The sequence below is a fragment of the Siniperca chuatsi genome, linkage group LG19 (genome assembly GCF_020085105.1).
Source record: "Siniperca chuatsi isolate FFG_IHB_CAS linkage group LG19, ASM2008510v1, whole genome shotgun sequence".
Classification (NCBI taxonomy): Eukaryota; Metazoa; Chordata; class Actinopteri; order Centrarchiformes; family Sinipercidae; genus Siniperca; species Siniperca chuatsi.
The window spans coordinates 8,930,161-8,956,348 of NC_058060.1; the positions used below are offsets into that span (position 1 = coordinate 8,930,161).

Below are 26,188 nucleotides of genomic sequence, written 5' to 3' on the forward strand. Positions count from 1 at the left end.
AATATATGCTACATATTAAAGAAGTGGAACATGTATGGTGTGTTAAATATAACACAAAGGGAGAGCAGTGATTTGTCGTTGTCGGTACCTATTTTTTTTACAGTCTATGGTCAGCACACAAAGGGATCACATACTGTATGTGCTTTTTCACAGCGAGGACTTAATTAAAGTCTTACTCCACCAGCACAGTGGGCGGTGCTAATGCATCTATTTATATACAGTCTGTGGTTGTTGTCCTGAGTGGAAGTCCAAAAGAAGAGAATGTTCTGATAGGCACTTCCAGCAGACCAGATGTCTTAATAGAGATACAGCAAACACTATATAGAATTCAAATGATGGGGCTAAGTATGACATTTGTATGGATACCAGTACACATAGGAATCAAAGGAAATGAAATAGCTGACAAGTGTGCAAAGGAAGCCACAAAAACGAATCACACTGACATTACAGTACCCCTTAGTAAAACGGAAATGAAGACCAATTAAGCATAAGTTGAAAGAAAGGTGGCAGAAGCAGTGGGAAGAAGAGAGAACAGGGATTTGGTTATACAACATTCAAAGAAAAGTAGGTATGATTAAAAAAAAACGGGGAGAACCAGGAAAGAGGAAACAATAATATCCAGGCTACGTTTTGGCCATACAGGATTAAACAGTACATTATTTAAAATGGGAAAACATAATACAGGAACATGCGCATTCTGTGATCAAGAAGAAAGTGTAGACACTGAACCTTAAAGAAAAAAAGATGAGGTTTGATTTACATCATATTTTACAAAGAAGTTCTAGAGAGAAGTGTTGTCTATTTCATAAATAGTGAATGTACAGTTAGAGTCCTGATCCACACTCCATTCCAGTTGGTGGCGGTAATGCACCATAACATTGATTGCCAACAGCCATAAAACTTTACGAAGAAGAAAGGCACTTCCGGATAACTTCCTAGTTGTCATGTTTGAAGTATGGCTATTTAAAAACGAGTCGCTTATTAACTAAACATGACGTTAATATTACCAGAAATCTTTGTACGTTAAAGGCAAGCTGAGATGGCCACGGAGAAACGGACAGTTTGGCTAACGTATTCCAGCTCAAAGACGACAAACTAGCTAACTTTGCTCGCAGTGCTGCCTGCTAATCTGGTTTTCCTTGCTTGGTTGCTGATGGAGAGGCTAATAACCAAGCTCACAGAAAAGCATGTCCTTTTCACGGCTTCCTTCGCTATACGACTGGCCTTGGTGGCTTATGGAGACTACCAGGATAGGACTATGGTGGTGAAGTACACTGACATTGACTACCATGTGTTCACAGATGCTGCAAGATTCATTACTGAGGTAAAAGCAGTCCTATAACTTCTCTGACTGACGTAACGTTAAAGTAGCCAGATAAAGCGGTCAGGTGTCTGAATATATCTTCTAATGTAACGCTAGGTCAACAATGAAAAAGACCAGTGATGGAAAGTAAATTACTTGGGTATTAATTAGTACTATACTTTTAGTACTAGTACAATTTTGAGGTACTTGTGCTTTATTTGATTGTTTGCCATAAAAATGCTAACGTAATGCTGTGCTAGCACTACCTTTCAACACTTCTAACAAAACTTCAACACATTAAAAAATATATATATATTTTAGAGAGAAACATTATTAGTTTTTACTCCACTACATATATTTATCAGCCATATAGTTACTGTTTTCCTTTCAGATTAATATTTTACGCAAAACTTATGATCAGTTCATAAGATATGATGCATTGTTACAGATTAAACATACAACACAACATTATACTGTATGACGCAGTTAAAATTAGCTCCACCTCGACCAGCTACAACATTAGTTGTAAGTACAGCTTATTGCATGTTGGTGCATCAATAATAATGATCCAATAATATGATAATATAACACTGACAGGGGCCATTCTGCATAATGAGTACTTTTTACTTTTGATACTTTTTGTTCCCAATACTTCTGTACTGTACTACATCATTTCATTGTGGGAACATCTTGCACAGGGGGAGTCCCCGTACAACAGATCAACCTACCGCTACACCCCTCTCCTAGCCTGGCTGCTCACTCCTAACATCTACCTCAGCATGGTGTTTGGCAAGATCCTCTTCATTGTTTGTGATGTGCTGTCAGGACTGCTCATCTACAGAATCCTCCGCCTGAGAGGTCTGGGCTCTGAGGTATGTTTTAAGACAGATTTTATCACTCTGATCCTGTTGACCAGAAATCCTTTATTAGCTCTTTATTACCTCATTACTTTTGTCCTGTAAAACAACAGAGTTTAGAGGCTTCTTGGAAATGCATAGTGCAGATAAAGCTGTGTTTTGGGGGGGATTTATGTTCAGACTGCACGTCGTGTTTGTTCTTTGTGGCTCCTCAACCCACTGCCCATGGGAGTATCCAGCCGAGGGAATGCTGAGTCAATCCTGGCAGCCCTGGTGCTGGGGACATTACTCTGTATGGAAGGTAAGGGTCCAGGTGTTTTGTGTGTGTGTGTGTCAATATTGTGACATACTAGCTCTGTAAAATAATGTAGATATTGCTGATTTTGTGATGTAATGTAGACACACAGCTCCTCTGCTAATACTTTTTAACTTTTTTTTTCTTCTAGCCAAGCGTCTGATGTGGGCAGCCATACTCTATGGTCTCTCTGTCCATATGAAGATTTACCCCATTACTTATGCTCTGCCCATCGCTCTGACCCTGCGCACGCTAGAAACCAGATCAGAGGAGGACAAAAAGGGGTGGAAGTGGAGGAGGCTCATTGGGTTTATGGGAAGCTTCCTCAACCGAGAGCTGTTCCTCTTTGCAGGCGTGGCCGGAGGAGTCTTCTGTATGCTTACAGCACTCTTCTATTACATGTGAGGTGAACAAAGAAATTACACACAAACACATAGTAAAAGGTTTCCAATTCCTGTCATTTTTTGACTCTGCATAGCAAGTATTATATATTGCAGTTAGTGTTTAACCCTACCCAGCTAGTTTTGTGCGTGGATTAAGATTTCCGCAAAATGCTGACATGTCCTGGTTCTGTTGTTCAAGTGGAAAAAGTCCAGCTGCTAACACATGGTGTGGATATTCCTTCTTGATTTAAATAGCTAAAAAAAAACAGATGTTCAAATTAGGGATGCATCGGTATATTGGCCAAACATCGGTATCGGCCGATATTCGCCTTGTTGACTGTTATCGGCCTATCAGCAAATAGGATGACATTCACCGATGGCAGTGGCCGATGTTTATCTGTTGTGTTGCATCAATTTTGCACTGGCTAAATTCTGTGTTGGTTATTTGTATTTGTTGTATAGCAGGCTAAAAAGGCTTTTAAAGCAGTTATTTTTCATAAAAAGAATATTTTTCATGTGAAAGAACGTTATATTAAAAGTTGGTTCATACATTTTTGCGATTGAATTTATGCCCATTCACAGATAGTGTAATGAAGGGCTGAATGACTTTAAAACAGTTCAGTTATATGTTTATAATGTTCTTTGTTTCCCTGGCACAAAAGGGGGAGTAAATGACAGCAAAAACAAAATAACCAACAACAAAAAAACCTCTGCATCTGCCATTGGCCAACTTGTTATTTTAAACATCAGTATCGTCCCAGAATTACATAAACGGTCCGTCCCTAGTCCAAAGGCTACTTTGAATATGATTGGCTATTGCTTGGGAACAGTGAAATCTGGTTCTTAGAATAAAGTTAAGTACTTTGTTAGACTGAATATTTGAGATACATTTAAACTCTGTTCCCCTAAAGTCTACTGATGTTAAAAAACATGGAGCCAGGTGCTTGAAATGTCTGATTTTAAGTATTTTTGATCTGAAGTATGATTGAACTTAATATTAGTCGCTACACATTGTGCTTTACCTGATGAAACACGCTAACTTCTAATAACTTTGAAAGGAAATGCTCAAATCATGTGACTCCTCTCCTGTATTGTCAGGTATGGTTGGGAGTTCCTTCATGAGACCTACTTGTACCATCTGACCAGAAGGGACATCAGACACAACTTCTCTCCATACTTCTATATGCTCTACCTCACCGCAGGTATTCACCCATCCAGCCATTTGTAGCCTCCTAGTGTGACACCATGCTACAGTCAGAACTACAGGACAAAGACCAGCATACATTTCTAGCTCATGTGCAGAGGTACATTGCTTCTGGTCACCAGTGATGGAGTCCTTGTTTATTAAATCAGTTATAATGTTGGAAGTAAGTTTATTAGGTATTTTCCTTGCTTCTCTGTGTTAATAGCCAGTGTAAACTTACAGGAGGGATGCAGCTTTCTATGCCTGGTCAAAATGATTTTGTCTTTTGTTGGTGCAGACAGCAGGTGGAGCCAGTGGCTTGGTCTGGCAGCATTCCTGCCACAGCTCATCCTGCTGTTGGTAGCGTCATGGGCCTTTCACTCTGACCTGGCCCTCTGCTGTTTCCTGCACACTGCAATCTTCGTCTCTTTCAACAAAGTCTGCACTTCACAGGTACATAAACCACCATCAGCAAAAAGAGTCGAAGTAGAGATCAGGTGATGCATTGTCTTGCAGTTTTTATCAGCTACAGTTGTGCTCAAGAGAATATTTGGCCCATCATTTTTTCACTTTCCCTTGTCAATCATCCAAATTACGTTCAGGATTGAGATGAGCTGTATAAAACGGGATGCTTGTTTTGTTGAATAGGATCCAATTAGGAAGAGATACTGTATATCTGTAGTTTATATCTCAGGGTCATTAGTGTTACTTCTTAGTGTTACTTTGTGAAAAAGGGAGATTTTCATTTGAGTACCCCACCCATATTCTGGCAGCTGGTTTGGGTATTAGAACTGGCTGCCACCCATCAGAAGTTAATTTGTTATGCCCTCCAGCGTACCCTCCAGCCACACTCAATGTGAATATTAATGTAGTGTAAAATATCATGTGTATAATAATATTATCTAACGTTAGCTCACACCCTTCACATAGCCTTTAACAATGTTGCTTGTTATCCTTTCGTAGTACTTCCTGTGGTACCTGTGTCTTCTTCCTCTAGTCATCCCTCACCTGAGCCTGTCACTGAAACAGGGAGTGGGACTGCTGCTCCTCTGGTTTGCTGGACAGGTAATTCAGTTTATCACATTTTGAGTTACATTTAAATGTGACATCAGATATGCACCTTGTTAACAAGATCTTAATATCAAAACAAAATCACATTAATTATACAACCTTTAAAATGGTGCATCTTAAAGGACCAGTGTGTAAGATTTAGGGGGAGCTATTGGCAGAAATGGAATATAATATTCATAAGTATGTTTTCATTAGTGTATAATCACCTGAAGAAATGAATGGTTGTGTTTTCATTACCTTAGAATGAGCCCTTTATATCTACAGAGGGAGCGGGTCCCCTTCCATTGAGTCCGCCATGTTTCTACAGTAGCCCAGAACGGACAAACCAAAAACTGGCTCTAGAGAGGGCCTTTCGCTTTTTTCGCGAGTTTCGTGGCCACCGTATGTTTTCCTACACGCCACTAAATCCTTATACACTGGTCAATGGTCTTTTTGTTCACCTGTAAAGATTCTTATATTCACAACATTAAAACAGAAGTCTAACTGAACTTGTTTTGAAATGTTTTGAATGAAGTAACTAAGATTGACCTTGGTATGAAAAAAGTATTGTATTTTCTCTCCACTATCAGGGTATCTGGTTGGGCCCAGCGTACTTCCTGGAGTTTGAAGGCTGCGACACCTTCTTGTTGATCTGGCTTGCTGGTTTGCTCTTCTTGATCATCAACTCCTCCATCTTGATTCAGATTGTAGCCCATTACAAACCAGCACAAACTCCAAAGAGACTGAAGGTTGAATGACATTCAGTCATTTTAAGATGATGATGATGACTATGGATGCATGTTAAAAAATAAATTGTGTATTTTGTTAAATCTAGGTCTCCCTAGTAATTAATTACATTCGCATGTAACCTAAATTATTTTTTTGTACAAAGCAGATTCAAACAGTACCAAAGCCACAGTTGGGTCTTTAGTCATTCTGAGTTAAACCCATTGATTAAATGCTTTCCACTGCAGGCCAAAACACTTAAATCCTCAGTGACTCACATATGGCAGAAAACTGCTGTTGCACTGCTTTCTCTGGGTTGAAACTTTGAAGTCTGTTACACCTGTGTCCATGCCACACAGATGTTTTCCATTTGTCCATTTGCTGTCAAGGGCAAAATACCTGCTGTAGATCAGAGATCACACACAGTTCCCCCCCAGTTTTAACAACCATGATGTTAAACAGCTCTGGACCAAACTGTTTAACACCCATCTTGAAGATGGGAAGCACAAAATCATTCCAGAGAGAGAAATAGTCAGATTGTGTATAGCTAGGCATCGTTCAGCCCTCAGTCTGAGTGCCATTCAACATTTTTATGTTATGCTTCCTTCCAAAACCTGAAGTAGGGATTGGGATCCACCATTCAGACATACCTTAAATCATGTCATGTTTGTGACCTGACCAGTATGAATAGATTATGAATACTGTAAAGTATTATGCTCATTGCTCTGGTAAATCAATCACATTATGTTGAATCACTGTGAAGAAATGTTGAATTCAACACTCACTGATACAAAGAGCTGCTCTCTATTTATTATAGGAAGAGAATAGGAATAGATAATTCAACATTTTATCCAAAATGTTGAATGTTAGTTTAATATGATCACACAGACATCCAATAATGTAGAATGTTTTAAACATTTGAATAGCTTTAATAGCTTGTGGATTTGACTGTCTGTTGTTAACCCTTCACTGTTACACAGACAAATATTTGACACACATTGCAGATTCTAGTGATGAGTAAGAGGGAAGAAATGTTGGCAGTTGGGTAAAGTAATGCTTGTGGGTTAGGGTTAAGTTTTTATACTATTGTAAATCATCACTGTGGTCCAATAATTAATACAATGAAATAGAAAAACTAAAAGCATGCCTGAAAATGTCATTGGCAACTGGAGAACTACTCTAAAAAATATTATGTATTTGGCTACAGTGTGGAACTAATGAATATTGATTACTTTAAACTAGATTGTGATTACAGAGCAGGATATTATCTACTGTCCAGCTCAAGTAAGTACGGATACAGAATCATGCTGTTCTGTAGCAGCTGCTTCCACGCTTTTCTATGTAAATTTTAGCCATGGTTTCAAAGTTCATTCCATGAGATGTGATTTTAAAAAGACTAGACTCTTCCTCAGCTGCAGTGTGCAGTTGTGACCAGTAGGGAGAAGCATTGGCCAGCAGAAGACACAGCTTGAGCTTCTATCCTCTTATAACCCTCACAGATTAATCAGTCAACTGGAGCATGAATACAACCCAATACAAACAGTGCTGGCAGCGGCTCCATAATCTCACTGTACTCCCCCCCCTAATCTCGCATGGAAATTATTAGAGCGTTCACTTTAGTCCTGTTGGTTCTGAGCATGTTTGCTGGCACTTCCCCCACGGGATTGATTGTGGGAGTGCATAATAATAATAATAATAATGATGTGGGGATGCATACGTGGTTTGTGAAAAAAAAAAACTTATACACAGTAGTTAGGGTTGAGCGGCTTTCCTCAGACATTTTTATAAAGCACTTTGTGTATCTGTGTAAGGGAAAGAGCTTGCTTGCTTGTGTGTTGCATATGTGTATGACTCACGGTCAGCTGCGGCCTGCATATCTAGTTTATGAATCACCAGGTTGCACTCAGTAACCTTTCAACTGGCTAGTTGCCCCTGGGCACATATATAAATCATTTCATTTTAACACTGCATCTCACTGAATACCATCACATTCAGCAGTTTATTTTTGAAATCCCTGGGACTGAAAAATAACTATGAATGTTGTCTCTTCAATTCCTTCATTTCATCTTTTTTTTTTTTTTTTTTAGAGCAGTCAATTCCAACCAGGGATACTTGTACACCAGGTATCTCTGCAGTGGACAAAATAGAAATTGCAGTTCTTATAATACTTAATATACACATTCTAAATCAATATAATAATATTCAATATCCACATATTGAAGTCAGCTGTAACACCTGAACATGTAGAGATTGACAGTGCTTGAAAAGTAGTTAGTTAGCAAGCTAGCAGAGAAGCCGAAACAGTTAGCTAAAAGTAATGGATAAATGATTCAAATAAATAGCTAAAAGTAATGGATAAACATTTCAAAAAGTTAGGTAAATGTACTGTATATTGGGTAAATAATTAAAGTAGTTAGCTAAAAGTAGGGTGATACAGTTAAAAAAACCTAAGTGTTGGAAAACTGGATTTATCCCTATGTTCCCAGGGTCAAAGGGCTTAAGTAAAGGCTATCTTCGCAGTTCAAATTACAAAAGAACGAAGGGAGATGGACATTTCAAATGCTGTTTGAATGGTAAAAATCCGTTCAGCCACTGTGGAGATATCACTGTCTAAAGTCAAGAAAACTGTCTTGTCCGCAAATTTGAGGGTGTAGACTTCAAGGAGTATAACCAGTTGCCTGTAAGCTGTAGGTGGGTGATATATTGACCCAGGGAAACATACAGTGAACATTTGACCTAGGGAAAAAAACATTGCTGAGAACATAAAACCCTTTGAAAGGTCTCCTTAATGTGTCATAAGAGGATATTGAGCTGTGAAACATAGGACCCACGGGAGCATATGCTCCTGGAAAAATGGTGAAAAAACTAAAAGTACTAGATAAATGGTTGAAATAGCTTATTCATAAAGTTATGAATAACTGTTGGAATAAATAGCTAAAAGTCATGGGTAAATGGTTGAAACGTCCAGCTTTCAGGTGGTGGTAGTACAAATAAAAACATTGACAGTTCAGTTATATGAAAGACTTGTTGTAAGAATCCACTTTTATATAATCAGTAGTTTTAAATAACATCCAATTCAAAATCATTTCAAATGAATATATTTGGAATATGACGGGTGGTTTGAAGGGGTACGAGAGTTCTGACAGGGCTGTGGGGATACATCAGACAACAAAGGTTGGAAACTACTGTTTTAGAGGAATTGATACCAGGCAAGGTGCTTGTGGGGGTTATGGGCGGGGATTGTGTGACTGTCTTCCATATGCTTAGTAGGGTGAGTGTACATATGCATGATAATGTGCATGCATATGTGTATGTACATGCGTGTCTGTGACATACCCTCAAGGATTCTCCTCATATGGGGAGAGGAGATGAGGACATTGTTGTGTCTATGTATGCACTGGTGCATCTGCTGATATGAGTGTGTATTAGTGTGCGTGTGCGTTTGTGTGAGAAAGACACAGAGTGGGTCTGACCAATTAGGGCCAACGGTGTGCAGAGCAGCAAAGAGTTGGGTATGAATGGTCATGCAACCTTGCATGGTATAGGGTTTTAGGTCTGTGTTTGTACACAAACACACACATACTCTCCCCCTCACAGATACAGCTGTCAACAAGCATTAAACACTTTGCTTACACTACAGTTGCCCTAAGCGTTCACTCCTCTCTCTTGATTGGATGTGCTCTTTTCATTGTTTTCACCCCCTTCCTAAGCTAACTTCCCTTTTCTCACCTCTCTCTCTCTCTCTGTGTCTCTGTCTCGTTCTTTGTCATTCTCACCCTTTCCCCTCCCTGTACAGAACAAGTGTCATACAGATGGCGTGATGGAAGGTTGCGTGCATGCTGACGAATATGAAACATTTAAAGTCAGCCTCAGCCTTTGGGGAAAAGTGAGATAGAGACACTACATACTGTTTCGCATGAGTTAGTTGTTACTCAAGAGAGCTGTGTGTGTGTAAGTAAGAGAGAGAGAGACACACACACACAATTGCATATGTATTTCATGTTATAGCGCTTGATCAGAAAAGTATTATATATACGCTTCTCCTTTGTTCAGACTCCATACAACAATACACTTAGTGGTGTGCAAGTCTAGTTAGCAAAACAGAAAGTACTTCATCCTGTAAAAAATAACAGTTCTGTTACAGAAAACTTAAGTTCCTTTAGAAAGCATTTTCATGGCCAGAGTTATTAAACTCTGCAATGCTGCCCTTGGGTTATTCATGGATTATTACTATATGAATCAGAATGAGTTATGAACATCATTTAGCTTTTGCTATTCCTCCTCTACTGTATTTTCCTACTCCTTGCCAACTGCCACGTAATGAATCTCATTAATGTTCTGGCAGTTACACCTAACCTGTCACAACCACTCATACAGTACTGTATGCAAACTTTGCATGCAAAGGGAAATCCTTATAACCTCCCTGTTACAATGTGATACATGTTAAGTCCCTGTTCAAGTGAAGGCCCAAACAAATGAATGCAGTGATTCATCTCAGGACTGCAACTGGGGGAGGAAGTAGGATCTTAATTAGATAGTGCATGTGTTAAGCCAAGAGGAAGACAACAGTTCTTCTGTACAACTGTCTGGGTCTACATGGATGTACTAAATATCAATGCTGACAGTCATGCCTATGGCCATTGTATAACTTACAGTGAATCAGCAGAACATACAGTTCACCAGAGGAATTAACAAGGTTGTCCACAATTGTTGGAAATCTAGTAGAGGCTATTTTAGCCACAGTAGTTCTATTATATTTAAAATCTATATTTTTTGAGAGAATTGTTAAAAGTTTTAAACACATTATATTTACATGAAATTACAGGTATTCAGGTATCCTTTTCTCGGGTTTTGCATGTTGTATTGCTTCCCTTTACATTATTTTAAAGAGGATAACAATAAAAGGAATCAAAAAGCCAAATTCCTTTTTTTAAAAGTGTATACTGCCAAACAAATGTGAACCTGTACTATATCTGAATGTTGGTCCTGGAACTTACATTTTGAATTACATAGTGGATATTATTTATATACTAGAAAAATTGCATTCCTGCTGAAAATGCGTGGGAATGCTGAAAGCTGAAATTATTTTGCAAAACACTGTTGAAAAGAAGTCTGAAATGAAATGCCTTGAATCTTAAAGCTCAAATGCATTGCAATGCAAGTACTACTACTAAACACTGCAGTACTAAAGACTGTAGTAGTAGTAGTAAAGACTGTAGAAGTAGTAGTAGTAGTTGTAGTAGTAGTAGTAGAAGACTGCAGTACTAAAGACTGTAGTAGTAGTAGTAGTAGTTGTGGTAGTAGTGAAGACTGTAGTACTAGTAGTTGTAAAGAGTGTAGTAGTAATAGTTGGAGTAGTAAAAACAATAGTAGTAGTACTAAAGATTGTAGTAGTAGGTCTAGTAAAGACTCTAGTAGTAGTAGTGGTAGTAATGGAAAAAAACTGCAAAAGATATCAAAAAGCTGAATACAAGTTTAATAGTTGAAAGTCTTGTGACCAGTTTAAAGTTTAAGTGGAGTCTGTAGCTGAAAGTATGCAGAACTAGTAGCATTTCAAAGTGGAGTAAGTTTGAAGAGGATTTGAAGATTGCTCCACTGAATTACATAATTAATACTAATTATGTATGAAAAATATGGATATTTTAAAGTTTGTTGAAAAAGCTAAAGCTAAACTGATTTGTTGGCTTTAAAATTCCAATGTATGTATGTATGAAATATGTGGAACACCATAAGGTTTGAATGGAGTTTTGTTCAAAAAGTATGAATGAAAAGATAAGGTAGAAAATAGTTGAATCATACCCTCAATGTCATTAAAGAGCTGAACATTTTGAGAGAGAGACAAACAGACAGACAAGAGGTGAGAGACAGACAGTGAGAGAGCCTTTCTACAATCTTAATCAACTTACCATTGACTCAGGTCAGTGGAAAACTGAGGCATGTCTTGTGCAGGCTAACATAGGTTGGTAAGTTATTATGAAAATAATTATAAAGATCACCATCACACCATCATATTTGATCAAATCAAAATTTCTATATTTTCAAATTAGCTGAGCTGCACAATTTTTCCACGTACCCCCTGGTAACTGCAGAAGTACCCCTGGTCTGGAATCACTGGCTTTCAGGACCAAAGGTAGAAAATAGCTGCATCAATGCATAAATGTCATTAAAGAGCTGAACATTTAGATATTTGAATGGTTTCTATAGCTAAATGGATGCATGTGTGTGTGTGTGTCACACTGCACTAAATACCTAAATGCTATATGATATGTTTACATACTGTACTCTTTAACATGTAGGAGCTCACAGGTCACAGGCTAAAAACTCCCATCATCTCTGTATTTGAGGTTCATAGACCAAACATACGCACGCACGTGCACGCACGCACGCACGCACGCACACACACACACGTGGCACTGGTTGCTATGGTGATTGTGGCACCCTGAGGGAGTGGAGGGGGGAGGGGCAGACAAATTCTGGTCTCTGTTAATATGCAAGTCCATACGGCAGTTGGCTGGCACTGCTGTCACTCTGAAACTGACTGTGGCAACTGTGTGAGTTTATTTGACTCCATAGTTACATGTCTGCGACAATTTTCCTACATTTTGATATAAAAATTATGCATGAAGAGTGAAAATTGTGAGAATGAATGAAGAGAAGAGTTTAAAAAAAAAAGTACAGATCCTTTGCACTCTGACAGTTGGGTCCCTCACTCTAGCTCTGAGCATTTCACCCAATACACACTCATTTTAAACGCAGAAAAGGACTGAAAATGTCATGAATTTTGAACTGTGATTGTGTAAAAAGTATGAAAGATAAAAAGGCATGCTGGATTAATGTGAGAAAGTGAAAGTGAATGTTCTAAAGTTTGAATGGAGTTTCTATGTGAATGTATGTATTAGTGGGAAGAGCTTGAAGATGAGTGAGTTTGACTTTTCTTATTGACTGCCATTGTAACTTTACTTCAAACAAAGTTGAATATTTTGAAGAGTTGTAACAGGATTTCAAATAAATTGAATAATACCCAGAATGTACAGAAAATTTTGATGTTTGAATGGAGTTTCTAGCTGAAAGTATGAATGAATAGATAAGAGTTGAAAAAGTGAGTAAATGTGGAAGTTTTGAACATTCTGTCCATTCGTTTGTCCTGGAAAACCTTGAATATTTTGGAAAGTATGAAAGATACGAATGAGAAAAGTAATAGCACACCATTCCTAATTGAGCTGAATATTTTAATGTTTGAATGAAGTTTCTATGTTGAAAAATGTGCAAGTAGTTAGGTTGCAAAAAAGTGGGCAGAATAATAATAATAATAATAATAATAATTCTAACAGTAAATCATTTTTTTGTAGAAGAACATAGGTTGTGAATGCTTATAGTGCTTAATATAGCATTCCCACTAAACAGAGTCAGAGATGTGAAGATCGTAACAGGATTTCTCTTAATTTCATTAGTAGTCTGTTTCATAACAAACTGAATGTGGCTATCTGGTACTTACTCGATATACAAGCATGCAGACACACACACTTGCACACATGCACATACACACTCTCAATCATCCCAATAAGTAAAATCCCCACACTAACTGATCCTTGTGTCTCCTGTAATTCCATATAAGCTATACTGTGGTGAAACAAACACAAGCTTCTGGGAGGGATTAGAGAGAGGAATGATGATAGCTGTGGAATCAGTGCGAGAGGCGCCGGTAGATGAATGCTTGCTGCGCATCATCAACGTCCCTGGTTTGATTCTGGCTGGGGACCTTTGATGGATGTCATACTCCTCTCTCCCCCTTTGTTCCCTGTCTGCATCTTCACTATCAACTTAAATGCCAAAAAAGTAATCTTAATCTTAAAAAAAAACAAAAAAAAAACATGGTGGCCCATTAACTCCAATGAATGCTGCTTGCTGGACATGTGCAAAAAAAATGTTTCTCTAACTTCCGATCCATGCCTATAAAATATGCATGTCATTGTCTTTCTGTGGCTCTACCTGGCCAAAGCCCCACACAATTGAATGATGATGAATAATATCTTAATATCACTCTCGGCATCTTTTAAATATATACTGGACCCAATAGCTTGAGTTGTGATAAATCAAAGAGCAATTATTTAATATGTGTGACCCTCAGGAATTGTGTTTCTTAGTTTTACAGTTTCTTTTGTATTAAAGCAAAAAAAATCACCCAGTCCCAGGGTGTCATATAACTTGCGGTTTTGAATGTGGCCACCATGCCAAATAGTGCTGCAACAACAGAGCACTATCCCTGCAGTAGCTATTCCTGTGGTGTAAATTCGGTCTTTCTCTAAATGCATAGTTTCCATGTTCCAGTGTTGTAATTGTTTAACTGTTAGTCACTCACTGTTTGGTAGACTGCATTTGCTCTGTTCCCAAACCCATATTTTGTGTCCTATTGCCTGCAACCACATGACCCTGGAAGTTTCTTTTGATCTAATTTACATATTATATAAGCAAATTAGATGCCAGCTAGAGTTTAGAAATGGAAAACTTGTATTTCACATTATTACTGTGTAGAAAAATGACCTTATTGGACCCTGATTCCTGATTGAATGAACCACAGCTTTTTTGGTCACATCTCTTTCTCTTCTTGTCCCCTGCCTCTTTTCTTGCCCTCTACCTCTCTGTGGATGCCAACATTCCCCTGGCTTTAGCCCTTGTCCCAGACAGTGGTGAGAGACTGGTGTTACGTTTCCCAGATCGTGTGAAGGAGCTGTCATGCCAACTTTACAGCACATTAATCATACAGGCAATGTGGTTAGGGATACTCTGTATTTTGCTCTGCTGAGTATTTATTATTAATAGAGACACAAATCTGAAGGATGAGACCACATTTGATATACGTGAAAAATTCAAAAGCTACTAAAGAGACAAGGGCGTTAACTGAGCAATAGAATTTGGCCATTTTTCATTCCCGAAAATGTTTCTGAGAGCAGGAAACCATTAGATAGTAGAGTGACCATGTTGTGCATAATTTCACATTATTTGATTTGAGCTCTATGATATTCATGTGACATTGTTAAAATTGACTCTGGTGTATCTAATGTGTTTTTATACATGACAAGGTCCTTTGAACTGGACTGCAAGATCTGCATTAGTCAGAAAGCCACACACTACATGTTTCATTTTGCTTTCACTCAGTTATTGCAAATTTTAAATGATTAATAGAAATGTTTGTCATTTACAGCTGTGTAATATTCATATTCTAAGTAACTAATTGTCTGTAATCTGTCTGTTATTGTGGATATGTTTTTTGTGACAGTCCAGAATGCCATCACATGTGACATGTTACTCGCCCACCAAGCTGGAAGTCATTTGCTGCCTTGTTATTATGTGCCTAATGGCAAAAGAACAACACTTCACACAGATTTTCCATATAAAGAAAAGTATTTTAATCGATAAGTCCCATTTGCAAAAACACATAGAAACATTGGAAGACACTGCATATGTACACTGTGTTCGCTACCTTGCAGCTACCTCCTCCATGAGACAAGTATGATAGTCTTTTTAACAATTATCAAAATTATAGCAAGAAAAAAAAGTGAAACAGAAAAGCCTTCAAAACTGTAGTTTTTAAATTATGCACTTTTGCCTTACAATAAATACGAATCATCAAACATTAATTGAAATGAACACACACAAAGAGAAAAAGACAAATTCAAAACAGTGACACCATGTACAGTTGTGCGTGTCGACTCAAAAACTTGTCTGGCTAGGATGAACTTCAACTGAACTACTCCCAGTAGTGCAATTTAGAAACTACCACGGTAGCTTCACAGAACTGAGACTCTGACATTGAATCAATTTGGTGCTTTTAATAACTTTGTGCAAAAATACTGATTGTGAAGACAATGTCTGATGTTTTCGGACTGAAAAGACAACATGAAAAGTGTATATTAATTTCAAAGGAAAAGTGTGTTATCTGCCGTGAGATAGGCTGTATCGAAATCCTGATCTTGCCATGAAAACTAATTCGCACTGTACAACATTAGCTTTGACATAAAATAACATTTGACATAAATTAATATTATTTGTATGTTCAATAGGAGTTTCATGACTTAATATTACAAAATTACTGTGCATATTGAAAGAAGAATCAACATTGAACCTTTTAACAATAGACTGCCTTCTTTACCTTCAGTTCAAACACTTCTACTTTGTCCAAACAAATTTTCAACTAATAATTAATATAGTCATTTAATCAGTGCAGACTATCTTTCTTAGGTCCAAGTTCATCTTAGGTTGCAATTTAAAGGGCAATTCTAGTGTGATCTCAGTTTAGTTGTTTTCACTTTTCATGTAAATAATGCTGTTAAATGCTAATTGTGACTTAATTTTAAATGGGCTTTGCCATCACCCTCCTTATGCTTTTTATTGTGCACCCTGAATTTCACTTTTCCTTTTATCCCTTCCACAAGGAGGTCAGAGCCAAGGAGCACGGACAGAGCGGCACCTGCAGAACTTGTTAGTAATGAGTACCTTGCTCAAGGACCCTTCAGCAGGACACATGCTTGAACCGATGGTTTGTGGTTAAGGGTTTGTTTCTCTTACTGTGCCCCCTTATATAATGTTCTTATGTGTATAATCAGGCTGTTTATACTTAAAGCTTTGGCCATACTGATAGTTTTTACATGTTTTGGTCCATTAACTACAAATTGCATATACTTTACATTACTGTCAAGTTTTCCAAAGGATTCTGCATTTGCAAGGAGAAATCATAAAAATAAAAACCAAAAAAAAAAACCCAAAATGGTCCTTAATGGTGAATTCACGGATGCTCTAACAAAAGCATTGCATTGTAAAGCTATGCTCTTGGAAAATCTAATTCAGAACACAAACAGTGAGTAAACAGGGATGTTGTGAAAAAGATAATGTGAATTTGGTTGTGTCATGCATTAAACACTGCTTTTCCGCAGCTGCCCAGTATTAGATATCAGAGTCCTTGACTGCATGAATGATGTGTGTTTTCAAAACAGACCCTGGTTGCAAATGTGTTATCTTGCTATGTAACTTTGACCAAACTATTTTTTACTGCAAATGATTAAGTTTCAAGTCTCTCTGAAATGTATAGAAACCAGTAGTTTCCATCATACATCAGTGGAGGCAGCAATGAAAAAGGTAGCGATTTATAGTTAAAGCATTACAACATGGAAAACCACCAAGGCAGATTATCTTTTACGTTGTTATCACTGACTCCTAAGTGTGCTCTCATAATCAGCCATCTCCCTCGATAAGACGAGCAGCAGGTGTAAGTCATCTCCTGTATACAAAGTTTTTTTTTTTTTTTTTAAAAAGTCTCTTTTTACAGCAAAATCTTTTCCACAAAAGCCACGCGTACACAACACATAAAACAAAATGAAACTGTGTTTCTAGACATCATTTGTCTCATTGTCACTAAATCCAAAAGTGCTTGGAACCAACTACAAAATGTATTCCTTAAAAATTAAATCATCTATCCATAAACTGGATTAAAAGTATTACTTTTGATTGTCACAACACTAACACTAGAACCTGAGCCTTGTTTGTGACCTCTTCATCAAATAGAAGAAGTAATTTAAATGTTGACATCCTGGGAATCCTTGTAATCAAAGACTGTAATGCTGGTGCATGTGGCACAATACAAAGTACTTTAATGCACATTGACTGTTTGTGTGTGTGTGTGTGTGTGTGTGTGTGTGTGTGTGTGTGTGTGTGTGTGTGGTGGGGTTTGGGGACAGGATTATCTGCTGATGTGTTTGCACCAATCACTCTTACGGCATATAAATGTAGGGACTGGACTTGTGGGGCCCTGTGCTCATCACACATGGCATAACGTTCCTTTGACCAACCATCATGGACTGGCTTATGTCATGACCGCTCTCGGGCCACGGTGGGGAGTCCATGGGCTCTCGCTTGATCGAATGGATCAGGCCATGACCTTTGAACTCATAAGTGCCATGCTTGTTGTAGTCCGGGTGCATGTAGGCCTTGTGAGGGTCCTGTGGATAGACGTGTGAGTCCATGAGGCTGACAGACTGGTTGCTGCATAGAGAGTCCGAGTGAGAGAGTCTCTGAGGACTAAACTGGGTGTTGTCATTGTTTTTGCCAAAGGCTTTGTCACACTTTAACAGACGTCCGGGTGTGTTCCCGCTGTTGTTGACTGCATAGTTCTGATAGTTGCCATTGTTGTATGGTGGGCTGATTCCTGCTTTCCCTCGCTGACAGGGCGAGTACTGCGGATCATAATAATCTGCCTCTGACTTGAGATGGAGGCCTGAGCTCTGGTCGTATACCCCGTTACCATAGCGACGGTCGATGGTTTCCGGGTCGCAGCAAGCCCAGGGTCGCCCGTAGGCATCGCAGCCGTTCTCAGAGTCTGAGTCGTGCTCCACCTTGATGGGTGCCATCTCGGGCATCAGATGGCCATCGTAGCATTCTCCGTAGCCGGTCTCGCTCTTCACCAGGTCCACGCAGTAGGCATCTGGGTCTGTGGGAATCTGGACGTTCCCGTAGAGTTTAGAGACAAACACCTCGCCACCTCTGCCGCTGTGGCAGCTGGGGGAAAGGCGGTATGGCTTCCCGTACTGGCCAGCCTTGTTCAAGCGGTTAGAAGGGATGTAGCCGACACCCTGGCCCGCTCTGAGGGGACCTGAGTTCGGTCGCAGAGGCCAGCTGCCGCCCAGGCCTGGGCTGACACCTTTATGGGGAGCCATGGAGGACTTGCAGTAGTTGAGGGGCTCCTCCTGGTTGTAGTAACCATCAGGGCGGTACTTGAGGTTGTCTTTGGAGAGCGGGGTCCAGGGAGTGTGGTGACCTCGCTGGGTAGCGCCAGGAGTGGGACAGGAGAGGAGAAGAGGGTCTGCAATGTCACCCATTCCTCCACTGAAGGAGTGCCTCCGGAGGTGTTCCCCTCGCTCACTGTGAGGGAGAGGTGAAAAGTGGGGTGGGGAGAAAAAGGAGAATGAGATCATTAGTCACGAAACAAGAAGACGGATCAATCAGTGCAGATTATACAAAGTTTCTGTAGTTCTTGAGGACATTCAAGAAGAGGTGGTCTCTTAAAAATACCATTGGTCCACTCAGACAGCCATTAGGGAATGTCAACAAACAGTTTTTTTCTACTGATTGATGAATGACTCAAAGCACAAACATCTAGATTTGGTTCACTTAAGTTCATGAGAGAATCATTCCAAATGTGACTCATCTTTTCCGGGATTCATCGCATCTGAAAATTGAGAACAGAGTCAACATCCAGGACCCAAAGATCAATGATGGCCAGCACTCAGAGTTTAAAGGCAGTACAATGCAGAATATCTTCGTTTCCTCTGAAATCACTGCAGTTGTGTTTCAGCCTTTGGCTTGTTTGAGTGTGTGACAATCTTTTTGAACTGTATTTTCTGATCTCCTGATTTGAGGTGATTCATTTACCATTGAATTTGTTGCACTGTGAATGTCAAGATTAATCGAGAATGCTCAGTGATTAAGACCCAATAACACACTCATTTTCTAATCATACAGTGCATATGTTGATTAATATGTAAGTGGAAGCGTTCAATAAGGATAACACCAGGAAGGGCTTGAGGTTATTAAACATGAAGCTAGACTGTACTTTACACACTTACACATGAAAAAATAATATGAACTGAGTCCAATTTCACCAACTAGACTGAGCTGAATTCAGTTCTTTAAACCAGAATAAATCCCTCCAAAAAGTGTTTAATTAACTTTGTTAGTAATGAGAAATCCATCACTGGTGTCAACTAATGTTGGATTATTATTATTATTTTAACAGAAGAATGTTTCAAAAACTGCAAAACCATATTTTTCTGGAATTTGATTGAACCTATTCCTGAGATAATCAAGCTTAGCCAATGTTATTTATTCACAAATGCATTTTCATCACTATATATTGCATATACTGTATTTTCCTTATATTAACTTTTGGCTATAATGACAAAGGTTACTTTAAAACATGTTTTATTTCCCTGTTCCACCACTTTGACTGTCTTTTGCTTCTCTCTACTTTCTCAACTGGATATTTAAACACTATAATGATAAGATCACAGCAGCTAAGCTGTAGAGTGGTATTATTAGATTAGAGTAGTACTGGAGTAGAGATCTGGAAGTCAGTGTCTTTAAAGTACTGTATGTTCTACGGTAACATCTATCATCACTAAAATCACTTTCATGATGTAAAGAGCTTTGATGATCTAAAGTCATATGCGGCATACATGTAGGTGGAGAAACTAAGTAATAATAGCTCTTGTTGGATCCTGACAGCACATGGGAGGTATTTTGTGTCAACAACATTACATATGTAAATATACACGTTGCATTATATGAAAAGATGTACTTCATATTAGCTAACCTGCAGTACTTTTCCTTCAAATCAGGTGCCATGTATTTTGTACATGGCAGTATTTTCATACTGGAGACTCAACCCTATAAGCTTCATGGCCTCCTAATCCAACCAGCCAACATTCTGGCCACTTATAAGTAATTGGTATAAACAATATCCATGTTGCTCAGGATGATGCTGAGAATGACTGAACAGCAGAGGGGGTGGTAGGGCTCTGCTCGCTGACTATAGCTCAACTCTTGGCCTCTCAGCCTCCCAAAGATGTTAATGATGCATGAAGCACAGAGGGCCTTATCCAAGCTGAGACATGTATTTGCTCCTAATTGGCCACAGGTAAGGCATCCAGCACTCGCTTGGTTTGGTGCCAGAGCCTGCTGGGTGAGGAAAGGACTTATGTTTGTGCTGGCAACTGGGTCTCAGGGTAAATGCTTGTGTGTTCATAAAGCTGTTGCTGGGCAATAAGCTGGTATATCTAGAAAATAAACTCAAAAATGAATAAATAACACACAAGGACTGATGCCCATGTACTTTTTCATCACTCTAACACTGTTTTGAATGTGTTTTTCTGTGTCCTTGCCTCATGGATCTTAGTCACGGTAGTCACTAAGTATGTTTTTAAACTGTACTATACCAAAGTAAACATGTGGTCCCTTATGAATTATGAGGGCATCTCTGGGCTGACCAGTGACAATGTGCATCATAACTCATAACTGATAATGTAGCGGCTGTGGCCTTTCAAAGTTTAACATGTTCTCCCCCATCAGGCAAATCAGTGTTATCTCTAGAGGCCATAACAAGGTGCCAAAATGCATCAAACCTCAAGTTTGGACCAATGGTGTCTGAGACATCAAGTTTGTGTTAAAAAGCTTGACCTTTAATTACAGTATAGCACCCCCATTAAAACAATTAGTGGATTTAAACTACGACACAGCGTGAATATACATCATCCCTCACTCCAACTTTAGTTAAAGTTGCATGGAGGTTGCTCATGTTTGACGTTTCATTCCCTCTTACCCATGCTCCAGTGCAGCGATAATCCCTCCTCCTCCTCCCTTGTTTTTTCCCCGCATTAACATGTTCTTCATTTTCATCTCAGTGATGGAGGGCAGTAGGAGGGGTACACCTATGCAGAATAGAGCCAGCTGGGGAGGCATCAGAGCCCCGGAGGCCGATTTCTTTTTCTGACCGTGGAGGAACTTCAGCCGTCCCTGGAACTGCATAGTCTGGGAGAGAAGAGAGGAAGAACTGACTAATTGGAGATAGTTTACCAGGTTAACCATCTTAGTTTAGCCTGTTAGCATGCTACCATTAGCTAATTAGCACTAAACACAAAGTATAGTTGAGATTGATGGGAATTTTATTAGTTGTTGAGATGTTTCAGCCTGGACCAAAGTGGTAGACCAACCGACCAACATCACCATCCATGAAGCCACACCGCCACTGTGGCTAGCAGGTATGCTCAATACCTTTATTCTTTTAACAGGGAAGGAAGATTCTCTGACCTTTTTATTTGCTAGCAGAATGAGTACTGTGTATTACATTACAATTTTTGTGTCTTTACTGCAATTATGTTGACTGATGAGGAAAGCATCTCACCAATATTTGCTCACTACTTGGCTACAAGTGCTTCCAGTATCTGTCAGAAAATTGCCATCTAGAATTTCTGTTGTGCAGCCAACTACATGGCAACCAGAGCAGACTTGGTGACAGTGAACTCTACTGACCCTGATGAAATGGTCCAAACCCATATTCTTGTTCCTCTGTCATCAAGGCCTCTAGGCTTTTCCACTGCTGTTCTCCAAACCACTCTAGTCACAGCCATGAGGGATGAACTAGGCTTCTATTCTGCTGCTGTGTCCAGGCACCCAATTACCACATAATGCTTTGCAATATACTATAAATAACTGTCCACACTACAATTAAAAATGAAGTTTTGCTGTATCAAAGGGGTCATAATATTTTTTATAGGCCTGGGTTTTCTCCCAGAAAGTGGGCAACATTTACTCCATGCTTAATGTTCATTGCAATATTCTGCACTTTTCTGTTTTGTGTAAACTTTAATGCATTGAAAACTGAAGTTACTGTTCACTTAAGCTGGCAGTTAGGTTCAGACCACGCACCAAGAATCCAGAGGTGCTGTCCAAAAGGCATCGGACTCTGGCAATGAAGCATCTGTTGAGAAAGCAGGAGAGCTCAGGAGGAATTCCCCCCGCCTCCGGAGAATGGAACAGGCTGTTCACTACAAAGTCCTCACCTGAGATGTAATAAAGAAAGTCGGAGGAGAAGAAAAATATTTTAGTTTGAACTGCAATTTGTGTGGCAAACCTACAATGTGTAAAAGTCAGGGGGAAAAAAGAACACAAAGAGCAATCAATAAAACTTTAGATTTATTATGAAATGTTATGAAATGTAGGGTCACTTTTCAAAAAATAATATTGGTTGGTCATTGGTTTGCAAATGATGATCTAATGATGTCTTTGTATTTTAGAGGTGGATGTACTGTATGTAGCTTTTATGAAATGATATGATTAAACTGATGTTCAAAGAAGTGATCTGACAGGATATATTCTGATTTAAGTGGGCAGAAATTTAGGTGCATCTCTTTTAATTTGAACATTTATCTGAAAATGTCTGGCAGTGTGTCAGTCACTCTTCTGATGACATTCTGTAGATCTGCCTAAAAAGTAACCAGCAGAACTTCAAAATTGAATTGTGATTAAAATATGTAAAAAAATAAAAATAAAAAAAATAAAAACAAAATCCCCCCAAAAATAAAAATCTGTAATCACCACCATATCCCCTTTAACTTTTAACCAAGCAGTTTGCCCAAGGAAATTGGTTCCTCCGTTTCCCAGTAAGCTACCCACCACTCCCTGCAGCTAGCTGGTTATCCTGATGTGCTGACGTCCCCTGGTGCTGCGGAGGACACATGGCCCAGTGGAGCTGGCGTCTGAACTCCTGACGGTCGTCTATGTGAATGTAGTCAAACACATTCTGGTGCATCACGTCAGTCTGTGGGGAAAATTGAATGGATTTTGTTAAGTTTGTCGAGGAAATTTGTTGAATAAAATACTTATTAAAACATGTAGTCATAACATGTTCTAGTTTTAAGCTAGTGTTTTTAATCATCACGTCTCCTGAAAGTCTTAAGAAACATGAGCCTGTGTGTTCACAGCACCATCCACAGAGTGTTTTGCTGCTGTCAGTGCAGCTGGTAGCTGCAGTTGGGGGGGGGGGGTTCCTGTCTTTGCTGCTCAGCTACACTCAGTCTGCCTCAGGATTCCCAGTGAGCGTGCTAACTTCCCCCATTACACACACAAGGACCATACTGTACACACAAAGTCAATGGAAGTCACAGAAACATACATGCACACTTGTATAGATATATGTCGGCACATACACACAAGCAGGAGCATTTACCCAGTACAGTAACAGTCTAAGGGTAGCTTTAGGGCCAGTGAGGGCAGCTGTGTTTGTCAAACATCGCGTGACACCGGCTCTCGAACAGCAGTCCAGACCAGCTTACCCTCCCCATCCACACACACACACACACACACACACACACACACACACACACACACACACAGATACATAGAGTGAGCCGGGTTCCAGCCCACTCTCGTCATGCCTCTCTCTCTTTTCCAGCAATAGCTTTGCTTTCTGTCATTCCATGACAGATTCCTCACTAAAATGTTCAACCTTCTCCTCTTCCCTCTCTCCCTCCTCCCTGCGCTCTCTCCCTAATTTCCACACTGGTGGCACGCGAGAGTTTTTGATCGCCTGCCTCTGAAAACACAATCTGTTCCCACCGTCTTCGGCGGGCGCTTCGTCCTGTGGTTTGGTTCTCTACCGGCAGTCAGGCAGACAGACGGATCGAGTGACTATTGTTTATGTTTCTCGTAAAAAACACAGGGAGGAAAAGAAGAGGGAAAAAAATGGAGAATAAGTGATATTTTCGCTGACCTTCAAAGGCTAACTGCTCCAGTAACAAATGGGATCAAAGGCCAGTGGAGGTTTTCTGCTCTTCTCCGGGGCTTTCTTGTGGTGCTACTTAGTGAAGCATACTCTTTTCCTTTTTTTCCTGTGGTATATTAAGGATAAGTGTCCTTCTGACTACAATTGTGGGCTCAAAATTATGTGACATGTTGTCAAGGCTTTAGAGGCAAACTATGTGACTTAAAAACAACCAATAGCTCCTTTGCGAGAATTGAACATGTGGGAAAGGCTAAGAGAATGTTTTGATGACAGTTTCTGAAATAAAACATGATGATCTGTGAGTACTTTAAGAAAGATTTTAATTTGTTTATGTACTGCAAGGACAAGGACTGTTCACTGTCAACAACACATTCATTCTTAGGTTTCTCATATACAGCAGAACGGTATGTATTAAAGTCACCTGTATTTTGGTTCTTAGTTCTTAGCATTGACAAGACTGACGAGTACAGAGAGCTACATTATTTGAATTTGGAGTTGATCTTGTGTATAGATAAATAGTGATTTTCTGCCTCTGGTGATCACACATCACCCTATCACACAAAAATGCTTTGGCTGCTTTGCATGCTGGGATTCCCTGTCCCTTTCTCTTGAGCAAGTGTGTTTTTGCATTTGTCAAATTAAAAATATTGATGTGGAACGATTGGCGTCATGAATAGGTCATGTCTTACAAACTGTCACTGCCATACAGTACACAAAGGACCTGTTGTGGTGGTATTGGCATGAGTTGGTGAATTCAAATTTTGTCAAGTCAATTTTTTTTTTTTTGCTTTCCATCCAACTTTCCATCAGACAGCATGAAATATGGCAAACTGTCCTAAACCTAAAAGTGTCAAACTTTTGCAACAGTTCACTTGTTCATTTGCATGCAAACATAAACCATATCTGGTCTTTTTAAGCCACACTAGCTGCATGGCTCTAGGGACGGCAATGTCGGTCTATTTGTCGGTCCGCCACTTGATGGTCCAGCCTGACATATCTCAGCAACTGTTGGATGGATTGCCATGTAGTTTTGTACGGACATACATGGTCTTGTTTATATGAAGTATATTTAAAGGTGTTCTTTCTTTGTTTACATCCAACATTGCATCAGACAGCATGACATGTGACAAAACATAAGCTGACACATGAAAACTGATTTGCTTAATGCTAAATGTGTTAACGTTTTGCAACAAGTTTGCTCATTTGTTCCTCATTTGAATGGAAATATATGGAAATACAAGACATCCCACATTAAAAACGGACCCACTAACACAATGCACACATTTTATGCACCTTAGAGTTTTAATTTCCTTTGTCTGTCTCTATTGGCTCCCATGCCACCCTGCACACACACCCATGTGCACACAGACACACACTGTGGCAGGATCTTTCAGACCGCTTTGGTTTTCATGTCGATTTCATGGCGCTGGGTTACTGCTCCCGTCTGCTTGTAAGCCAAGTGGGAGCGCTGTAGCAGAAGAATTTCTACCCCAAAGTGTCAGTGTGCTGTGTGCTGTGTGTGTGTGCATGTGCGTGTGTAAGCAGACATGAGGGCAAAGGAGGGATCTTAACAGTGAAAAGCACTTTATTCATGGTTTTGAAGGAGAGGGATGATTTCAGCATCGCAGGACGGGCGAGCCCATGTTGATATCATCCATAAGTAATGACTGGCTGGGTATAGCCTCCGGAGAGGAAGAAAGCTAAACCGTTGGTGACTTGTTAGTGCCCGCACACACGCAGACACACACACACACACACACACACACACACACACACACACACACACACACACATGCAGACATGCACACACACACAGACACCCACAGAGTGTATCTCAGGGTGAAACGGAGGTCTTCACCTTCCTATGGCCTCTTAGCTGTGACTAAGTGGGTTCACTCTTGCCTCTAGATAGAGTTATCAGGCAGCAGGGAGGCAGACTGAAAAACTCTGGCTTATTAGCCGTAAGATGAAAAGTAAAGAAAGTAGAAAGGGATGGATGGAAGAGAACAGAAAGGATCGGCTGAGGGTGAACTTGCTGAATAATGGCAGAGACCTCTGACACT

The 26,188-nt window shown here is 39.6% G+C and overlaps 2 protein-coding genes across 3 annotated transcripts in view; one reads left to right on the forward strand and one right to left on the reverse strand.

The window, feature by feature from the left end:
- The first annotated feature begins 908 nt into the window (after window positions 1-908).
- Window positions 909-5,901, forward strand: pigm (phosphatidylinositol glycan anchor biosynthesis, class M). Its single transcript, XM_044177370.1, has 8 exons — window positions 909-1,324; window positions 2,002-2,175; window positions 2,341-2,461; window positions 2,607-2,856; window positions 3,937-4,040; window positions 4,320-4,474; window positions 4,985-5,086; window positions 5,662-5,901. Exons 1-8 carry the CDS (start codon window positions 1,154-1,156, stop codon window positions 5,827-5,829), a joined length of 1,245 nt encoding a protein of 414 aa, XP_044033305.1. The 5' UTR covers window positions 909-1,153; the 3' UTR covers window positions 5,830-5,901.
- Window positions 5,902-15,180: 9,279 nt separating this feature from the next.
- Window positions 15,181-26,188, reverse strand: part of ahrra (aryl-hydrocarbon receptor repressor a) — a 70,782-nt gene continuing 59,774 nt past the window's right edge. For both annotated transcript variants that reach the window (XM_044177371.1, XM_044177372.1), the window contains 4 exons: window positions 23,018-23,162; window positions 22,271-22,404; window positions 21,165-21,373; window positions 15,181-18,709 (listed from right to left, as the gene is read on the reverse strand). In XM_044177371.1, the coding sequence (XP_044033306.1) occupies window positions 17,563-18,709; window positions 21,165-21,373; window positions 22,271-22,404; window positions 23,018-23,162 (1,635 nt within the window). In that variant the 3' untranslated portion in view covers window positions 15,181-17,562. The remainder of the gene's footprint in view (window positions 18,710-21,164; window positions 21,374-22,270; window positions 22,405-23,017; window positions 23,163-26,188) is intronic.

Coding starts and splice junctions, on each gene's coding strand:
- pigm (XM_044177370.1), top strand. CDS start 1,154: ATGGAGAGGCTAATAACCAAGCTCACAGAAAAGCATGTCCTTTTCACG. Junction 1,325..2,001: donor CTGCAAGATTCATTACTGAG/GTAAAAGCAGTC, acceptor CATCTTGCACAG/GGGGAGTCCCCGTACAACAG. Junction 5,087..5,661: donor TCCTCTGGTTTGCTGGACAG/GTAATTCAGTTT, acceptor CTCCACTATCAG/GGTATCTGGTTGGGCCCAGC.